We start from the raw sequence: 9,050 nt of genomic DNA on the forward strand, positions 1-9,050 counted from the left end.
TTGTCCTTAATGCCATCAAAGAGTACTAATAACATTACCCGAATAGCTTTGTCATTTTGAGTAATCATCAGTTGAAATATATACTCTTTTTCACTTTTACTTGACATGTATACTAAAAATAGATTTTCATTTTTACTTGTCACTTTACGCATATTAAGAGAAGACAAAAAAAATTCCTGTTATACCCACAGTATTTATTACTCATTTCAAATCATTTTCTCAAATCTAATAAAACATACATCAATTAATATGAATATTATTATAAATTATGTACTTTATTTATTATTTCGAAGTACTTTTTTTCAAAAGTGTTTTTCTCAAAAGTACTTTTGGTGAGAAGTAGTTTGTATTTGGCTAATTAGTTTGAAAAGTACTTCTGAGCAGCAATTAGTGTTTGGCCAAGCTTTAAAAAATTGCTTCTAAGTGTATTTTTCTTAAAAGTGCTTCTCAAAAAAGTGCTTTCGAAGAGAAGCTACTTTTTTCTGCTTCTCCAAAACTGTTTCTGCTTCTCCTCAAAAGCACTTTTTTCCTTCCAAAAGCTTGGTCAAATACCTCAATTTTTTGTAAAAAGTGTTTTTGGCAAAAAGAAAAAAATAATTTTGGCCAAAAAGAAACTTGGCCCAACAGGCTATAAATCTGTAGTACTATCTTATCCGCAGTCATTTCTGTTGTAAATAGTTATGAGGTCTATATACTAAAAATGCAGTATCGTTGACTGCCATCATTTCTATTCCAATACAAAGTTAGTCAAACAATAGTGATACTACAGTCGAAATACACATAGAAGCAAATGAAGTAACATTTCAAATATAGTTTGTTAACAGAACGATTAAAAACATATATGTGAAGTACCTTTCAATCATACAATTTTTGGATGCAGCAGCGATTTTGGATGTTCTTTTTTGTGACCTCAATATGCTAATGATATCCGCCTGCTTATTAGAAGTTGGAATTGACTCCAGTTACCACAAATTATTTATCATCAAATTCAATTGCTAGGAGCATAAAGTTCCATTTTATCTCCTTTAAATAACTGCTTTTTATTTTTGGAATTCTAAATATGGGTAATATGCTGAATCCATAATGTCATTCATCTCTTATATCAATGTATGTATGCAAAATTTTCGGAAACAAAAGTTGCATACCAACTGTTTGATACAATGTCTAAGAGAGATACTACATCTACTCCTTTGCACGAGTTATCTTTGCTACCTCTTTTTCCAGTTTTCTTTGTCATAGTTCATATCTTTTAGTATAAAATTAAGGTTTGTGGTGCGACTAGCCTTTAGGATAGGCCAAGTGGGGCTGCTCTTTTGTAGTCAACAAAAGAGTGTCAGCCTCTTTTGTCAATCTATCAAGCAATGCAATATTTAGCTGCACAAAGTACCACACTAAAGAGCAGATACATAGAATGATTTACCAGATTTACCCTTGATTAGCAAGCAGGTATGTCAACGAATCCTCTCAGCTTCACCTGCTTTATTAATAGAAAAAGACTACCCTTTGGACAGTTTCGTTACTGCTCTTTAAAGATTCAAGAACTGAACTGTAGCTACTCTAATCATCATCTTATATTAGTTGGGCAAAAGTACAGTTTTATGATTTCTAACCCTCTCTTTCAGCATCAAGGTGCATTCAGAGCAGAAATTTGGATTTTGCAGGCTATATTTTGTTGGTCTCAATTAGTAGATTTTAACTGTACTTCTTCCCAATTAAAGCCAGGTAATATATCTTACTAATACTCTGCTGCTTTTTCTGCTCTCAGAATTCATTTTTCTAAAATTATAGTTAATGAATTTAGATAGTAAAGTAAAACAGTGCTTCATTCAAGACCGATGCTTTTCACTTATTTAGAGTTTAATTTAATTTCTATACATGATAGTGTGAAAGATAAAGAATTTCTACCCTATCAATAACAACAACTGTCACCCCTCAATTCCAATCAAGTTGGGGTCAACTATATATGAATCCTTACTATGTTTCCCATTTTAAGTTCATCTCACAATTTTTACACTATCATATTACCTTAAAGATAATTGCATGTAATTGTCATAATACATGAAATTAGTAACCTGGAAATCAAGAGAACACATTGATCTAACCGTAACTGGGCTTCCTTTTCAGGTTTCAACAACAGTCATAGTTCATCTTTCAGTTTCATATCTTCTCTATTTGGGAGAATCTGGTCTTATGATTTCTCATATTCTTATTTTAACAACAAACATCTGCAGCTTATTAATTTTGATCTTTTTGCAGGTATTGTTTGAACCAAACTGCAGAAGCATTCAACAGAAGCTGCAGCTAAAATCTAGGTAAGCATTCGATAAGGCTTGGACCTCTTTATTAACTGTTGCTGTTCTCTAAATTGATGATTTGTTTGATCTAGGAATCTAATTGATAGAGATGGCTTATGTTGCTGTGATTTCTCTTATACAAACTTTGGAGCAACTCGTTCAGCGAAAGCCAAATTTGGTAAGTGATGAAACAAGAACATTGATGGCCTCTCTCCTTGATAGTCTTGAATATTTCCAAGACTTTCTTGAGAACACTAGCAAGGGAAGTAAAGATTGTGGAAAGGTTGAAGAGTTGGAGAGAGAGATTAGAAAGGCAGTGGAAGAAGCAGAAGATGTGATTGAACTAAAGATATTTGAAGCAATGAAAAGAGACGCATTATCCAAGATTTTATTCAGAACACTTGATGCACTAAAGAGGGAGGTGATGGGATGCAGGTTTGGTAAAAATAATGTCCTTAATGAAACAATGGGAAAAAAGGCATTACACAAAACCTTGTCTCGATTTATAGAAAAGATTGATGTTGTGAAGAGGAATGTGACAGGAAGTAGTTTTGGTACAAATGAACTTCAAGGCTATGGTGATCCTATAAATGAGGAACTGCAAACGCGTGATTCCTTGCTTGGTCATTCATCTAGAGAAGTTGCAAATCTGAATCTAGAAAATGTTGTTGTAGGTCTTGAGGACGATTTGTTGAAAATTAAGAGAAGATTAACCGGGGCCCCTTCAACCCGAGAAATTGTGTCTATTTTGGGAATGGGTGGTATCGGCAAGACGACACTTGCTAAAAAAGCATACGATGATCCTGAAATCAGGCATCGTTTTGACATCCATATTTGGGTGACAGTATCTCAAGAATATCGGGTTAGAGTTTTGTTGTTGGGTGTTGTTTCTTTTCTTTCTCAGCTGACAAATAAGATAAAAACATCGACTGATGATGATTTGATGGAAGCGATATACAAAAAGTTAAAGGGTCGGAGGTATCTTGTTGTCATGGATGATATCTGGAGTAGTGAAGTCTGGGAACTTATGACAAGAATTTTTCCAGACGACAACTGTGGGAGTCGAATTATTTTGACTAGTAGGCTTAAAGATCTCGCAATGCAAGCTGACCCTAACAGCACTCCTCATGAGATGAAACTCTTCAATTCAGATGAAAGTTGGAAGTTACTTCATGAAAAGGTGTTTGGGGTTGAACAGTTTTGTCCTCCTGAATTAGAGGCTCTCGGGAGGCAAGTAGCACAAAAATGCCAAGGACTACCTTTAGCTATTCTAGTGGTTGCAGGGCATCTCTCTAAAATTGCTAGAACACAAGAAAGTTGGATAGAAGTTGCCAAAAGTGTAAGTAAGGTTGTTTCTAATGAATCAGATTTATGTCTAGGAGTGCTTGCTATGAGTTACAATTACTTACCTAATCATCTTAAACCGTGTTTCCTTTATATGGGAGTTTTCCGAGAAGATAGTGAGGTTAACATTGAGACATTGATCAACTTATGGGTTTCTGAGGGTTTTCTATTGGAAAAATTTGTGGGAAAAGATTGTTTGGAGGATCTTGTTAGTAGGAATCTGATAATGGTTAGAAAGCGGAGATTTAATGGTGAGGGGAAAACCTGTGGTGTCCATGATCTGATTCGTGACTTGATTTTAAGAGAAGCTGAGAAGGAGAAGTTCCTGCAGGTTACTCCTTCGGCAAGGAAGCTTCGTGTTCGTCGCTACAGTCTCCATTCATATGCTTATGGCGCTGCTTTCCGGGACTCATCATTCACTCGAACAGTGCACTTCTTCCATGGATTAAGTCGATTTCCTCTTTTGGAGCGCTTCAAACTGCTAAGAGTGTTGGCAATCCATAATTGTTGCTTTCAAGATTTTCCAGTTGTGATAACAAATTTAGTACATCTCAGATACCTTGAATTATACTGTGAAGATAATATTCACAGGTTAGTGTCTGAGCTTTATAATCTGCAGACCTTGATTTTTCATCACCAACGATTATACACGTCAAGAGTACCTGAGACAATTTGGCAAATAGAACATTTAAGGCATCTTCACGTGACTGGCTTCTTTTCTTTCCCTATTACGTCAAGAGAGGTAAAGCCTGGTTTCAAGCTACAAAATCTGGAGCGACTTTCTTGTTTATGTTTGTCCAGCTGTACTTCTGAATTGTTTTCTGCTATTCCAAATCTTAAGAGGCTGAAAGTTCACGGAGATTGGGAGGAATGCGAGGGAAGGAAGATGTCCCAGTACCTAAATAGTCTTTCCTGCTTAAAAGAACTTGAAATGTTTAAGCTCAATGGCGACGGACTACAACTTCCCCGGATCCCAAGTATTTTCGCTTTGCCTATATGTCTGAAGAGGTTGACTTTAAGTTATACTAGTTTACCATGGGAAGACATGGCAAACATTGTAGTGTTGCCAAACCTCCAAGAGCTTAAGATTAAATACAATGGATTTGATGGTGATGTATGGAAATTAAATGATGAAGAGGCTTTCAATCAACTTAAGTTCCTCCTAATCAGCACAATAAATCTGAAGCACTGGGAAGCTAGCAGTGTTAACTTCCCAAGGCTGGAACGCCTAGTTCTGAAAAGATGCTACTACCTGGAGGAAATCCCTCAAGACTTGGGGGAAATTTGTACCTTGGCGTCAATAGAGTTGCATGAATGCAGTATTTCCGCTGCAAAATCTGTGAATGAAATTCAAGAAGAGCAAGCGAGCATGGGAAATAATTGCCTTAGTGTCATCACTGATAATTGTCGGTAAGACTCGAACAGTCTCAAATTATTGCTCGGAAATCAGTTTAAATTTCGTTCTTTATTTTATGTGCTCCATTTCTTCTCTTCTTTTACATTGCCTCTTGAAATATATTTATAATGTACGAAGTGATGATATAGTTAAAAAATTTAAAGAATATAGTCAAAGAAGTCCGCAACCCACTTATTACATTATGTTTTCTTGTGTTGCCTTAGACATCATTGATCTGGTTCAAGAATCCTGATGAGTTCCTTTTCCTTGCTGCAGCTGGGATTGAATGTCAATTTGAAGAAAGCTGCTCGCGCTTGTCAAGAGAAAATGGTGTGCGTGTTATGACTCTAGCAGTGGTAAGCAAGAGTAGATCACTTGTAACTTGTTCATTAGCAACTGGAGTCTCTTTTCAGTTCCTTATAATGATTAAAGGACCTAACATTCACCTGGGTCGAATTGATTGTTATTTTCTTTATATATATTTTTAATTTTCTTGCAGGCTAAACATTAATGACTGGATGATTTGCTCTGTTATAATTCTCAATATACAACAACAATAATAACGACCCAGTATAATCCCACAAGTGGGGTCTGGGAAGGGTAATATGTACGCAGACCTACCCCTACCCCGAAGGGTAGAGAGGCTGTTTCCAGGAGACCCTCGGCTCAATATGAGTTCATATATATTAGATGCTTCTGTACTCTGCTCTGCAGTCTTGAAGAGTTCCTTTTTTCTTTGTTGAAGAGTCCATGTCATATGTTAGTCCTATTATACATTCAATATGCTTTGATACTACTGAATTAACAAAAAGCAAGAGATAGGACTTTTAAGGTCGAAACACAGACTGCTTTCTTGTGGTTAAGTTCATCTTGAAAGAAAGCCTTAAAGATCTAACACTTCAAAGAACTTATTGAGAAGTACCACAGGAGAAGTCAAAACATTTCCTAAGAGATAGCTTGTGTTCCTTTTTAATTTCTAGCTAATGAAGGACACAAAAATGAAGAAAGGTGTAAGAAGTTTGAATCGAGGAACTAGCTATTTCTTCTTCTTCTTTTTTTTCCTTTTTCTACGTACCAAAAAAAATCCAAGAAATAGAAGAAGAATCCTAAATTTTCTAATTTTTATTTCTCAAGTGAATCGTGATCCGTGTACTATGTTTATTCATGAAATTGATGATCTCTTAGTTGCACTAGCAGAGCATAAATTTCCCCTTATAGAGGGTGGGAAAAACTCCAGTTTGATGTTTATTCTTTCATGGTTTTTGTCGGTGTAAAACATGCGCAAACACCCTTCCCTTTGTAGCTCAGATTTTATTAGTCTTCCCACTGGCATATAATTCTTGTGCAGAAAACCTCAAGAAATCTAAGCCAAGATGCAGTGTGTTATTCAGTGTGAAGTAGCCTATTCTTAATACTGGGAACAAAGTACCTCCACTTGCTTAGTGTCGTTGAAGACGGAACATAAATTGTACCACTAATGACACATCCAAAGATGCAGTGAATTATATTTGTAAGAATATTGACATAATATAACCCAAGATCAAACATGATATTAGGACACAAAATATCAGGTATTTTAGAAGGCCTTTTGATATGGGAAAATGGGAAGAACATTATTCTTTACAAGTTGTACAAGAAACTAAGTAATCAGCGCAGGAATACAAGCATCTTCAAATTAATTTCTTTATCACGTTCTACCAGCTTGTGTCCCGTATGACGGTAACTGTTGAAAAGGTTCTTGATGTTTGGCGCAAATGTGTATTTTTTATATGAATTACCACTCGATTTGAATGGTTTAACTGCTACAAACATTCGTCTCGGCCTAATGAGTGAATTTAGATGTTTAGGAAGCAATTGGAGCAGAAGGAAGCAAAATGGATTGAATTTAGATCAGAATTGAGGAGTTGGAGAATATTGCATAGGCTTGCTGCAGGACTTGCGCCGCAAGCCTATAGCGGCTCTACACTTGGACAATTTGAAGATGGTGCAAAACAATTCCAGAATGCCATATTTTAAGTGCCTGTGCTGTAGGCCAAACGTGAGTCATGAAGGAACTTGTTCCAGGAGTTAAACGCTGGTGAAGAAGGGGTTTGCTCCAGGACTTACCACACGGGTCAAACACGGGTATGCCTATTTTCGGGCAATTTCAGTTGCAGGCTATTATTGTCCAAACGATTTCTCATGCCATATCAAAGGTTTCTACCTTAACATCTCGACTTGGAAAAGAAGGGAACGCTATCGTTGAAGCACGGGCAACCTCGGAAGAGCCTTGAGTATTTTTCAAATTTCTCTTATTTTCTGTGATTATGAATGTTGCTTTGACTATAGTTATTATATTTTTGAGTATGTTGGGCTAAACTACCCGAAATACACTCTTAACATGTTGTGATATTGTCTGCTTTGGGTCAAGCCCACACGGTTTTCCCTAAAAGGCTTCACCCTACACCTTAAATGTAGGCTCTCAATCTTTTGGGCAACCAATGTGGGACTTTGTTCGCACACCCAACAATCTCCCCCTCGAACTAAGTTCCACGTGGCTCACTATCATGATTCACGGGTCTCCCATTCGAACTAAGTTCCATGTGGTCCATTGGCACGATCCACGGGTCAATTTTCGAGATTTATTGTCTGCCACCCACATCGTTAAGGTATTATAGCAACCGAAGCCCGCAACTAGCTTGTTCTTATGTGTGCATTGCCCCGCACCATTACTTTGCCATATCCATACTCGTCCCACCGAACATGGGCTCTAATGCCAGTTGTTGGGCTAAATTAGCCTAAATACACTCTTAACATGGTGTGATATTGTCCGTTTTCGGCCAAGCCCACCCGGTTTTCTCCGAAAGGCCTCACACCATTAAGAAATCACTACAACTTATATGTAGGCTCCCAATCTTTTAGGCTACCAATGTGACTTTGTTTGCACAGAGTAATACTATGAGTAGCTAAACTTCTCATCTAGGATATTGGTGGAAACAATTGTTGGGTGAATTGTGACCGTGCTTATGTATAATTGAGCCATTTTTTTATTTATTTGTTCAACTATGTTTTGCTTGTGGTTAATTGAAGAGCCCTTAATTAACTGTGTCGTTATATCTTGTTGTTGAACAGTGCCGCTTCTGAGTAGTTAAGAGATTAATTGATTGGATTTAAAAGTGAAAATCAGGTAGAAAAGTAAGAATACCAGAGCAGACGACTTATCCAGCAGATGGATGATGAAGCAAGTGGATGGATATGGAGAAGGTGGCACTGTTTTTTGAATGGACAAGTAACAAGTATGCACTCGCGAGTAACAGCACTGATCACTATTTTACTTGCACTCAGAACATACATGGAAATGCAGGACAAGAAAGGGGACAGTTGAATGGGCTAAGTTTTGGTTTGTAAGGTTGCTTGATTTCTCCTTTGCAAGGACTTTATTGACCAAAATATTGAGCCTAGCAATATTCCACCTAGAATAACGTTGGTCCTATGTATATCTTGTGGCTCTGTTAATAGGTGAATTTGGAACATACACACACACACACACACACACATATATATATATATATATATATGGCAGCAGGTCAAGGTATATAAAAATGGTACTGAATGGAGGCAAAACAGAACATTATTCTTGATAAGTTGTACAAGAAATTATGATTCATAACTAAGTAATTCACGTTAATCAGCCCAAGAATATATTCAGATTTAATTTTTTTGCCACATTCTACCAGCTTTTCATGTCACCTATGACTGTTACTGTTGAAAAGGTTCTGAAAAAAGAAAATACATGAAAAATTAATAGTGACTACCTTTTACCATTCCCAAAAAAAAAAAAAAAAAAAAAGGAGCAAAATATTTAGCAGATTTGGAGAGGCAAATCAAAGCTCATTTCGGAATAGCCTTTTCGCTTACATGCTTGATAATTCAGAAGAAATCCAGTGCAAATAGTCCAGAACAAAGGGTGAACAACCTAAAGTTGTCTATAAGAATTGTAGAATGCCAATATTTCGTAATAACTCCCTAAGATTAAA

The 9,050-nt window shown here is 36.6% G+C and overlaps 1 protein-coding gene across 5 annotated transcripts; it reads left to right on the forward strand.

Moving 5' to 3' along the window:
- Nucleotides 1-691: 691 nt before the first annotated feature.
- LOC107813711 (putative late blight resistance protein homolog R1A-10) lies at nucleotides 692-8,616 on the forward strand. Of its 5 annotated transcripts, none has more exons than XM_016639010.2 (6): nucleotides 692-1,446; nucleotides 1,623-1,722; nucleotides 2,257-2,312; nucleotides 2,387-5,048; nucleotides 5,311-5,390; nucleotides 5,534-7,418. In XM_016639010.2, the coding sequence occupies exons 4-5, from the start codon at nucleotides 2,404-2,406 to the stop codon at nucleotides 5,318-5,320; spliced, it is 2,655 nt and encodes an 884-aa protein (XP_016494496.2). In that variant the 5' UTR covers nucleotides 692-1,446; nucleotides 1,623-1,722; nucleotides 2,257-2,312; nucleotides 2,387-2,403; the 3' UTR covers nucleotides 5,321-5,390; nucleotides 5,534-7,418. The 5 variants fall into 5 exon arrangements, with proteins under 5 accessions (XP_016494496.2, XP_075092838.1, XP_075092837.1 ...); XM_075236737.1 differs by having other exon boundaries at nucleotides 6,874-7,418; XM_075236736.1 differs by lacking the exon at nucleotides 692-1,446 and adding an exon at nucleotides 8,146-8,616 and having other exon boundaries at nucleotides 1,459-1,722; nucleotides 6,874-7,307.
- The last annotated feature ends 434 nt before the right edge of the window (nucleotides 8,617-9,050 follow it).

Source organism: Nicotiana tabacum, chromosome 18 (genome assembly GCF_000715075.1).
Source record: "Nicotiana tabacum cultivar K326 chromosome 18, ASM71507v2, whole genome shotgun sequence".
Taxonomy (NCBI): domain Eukaryota; kingdom Viridiplantae; phylum Streptophyta; class Magnoliopsida; order Solanales; family Solanaceae; genus Nicotiana; species Nicotiana tabacum.

Excerpts from the sequence above, each read along its gene's own strand:
- LOC107813711 (XM_016639010.2), top strand. The coding sequence starts at position 2,404 with ATGGCTTATGTTGCTGTGATTTCTCTTATACAAACTTTGGAGCAACTC.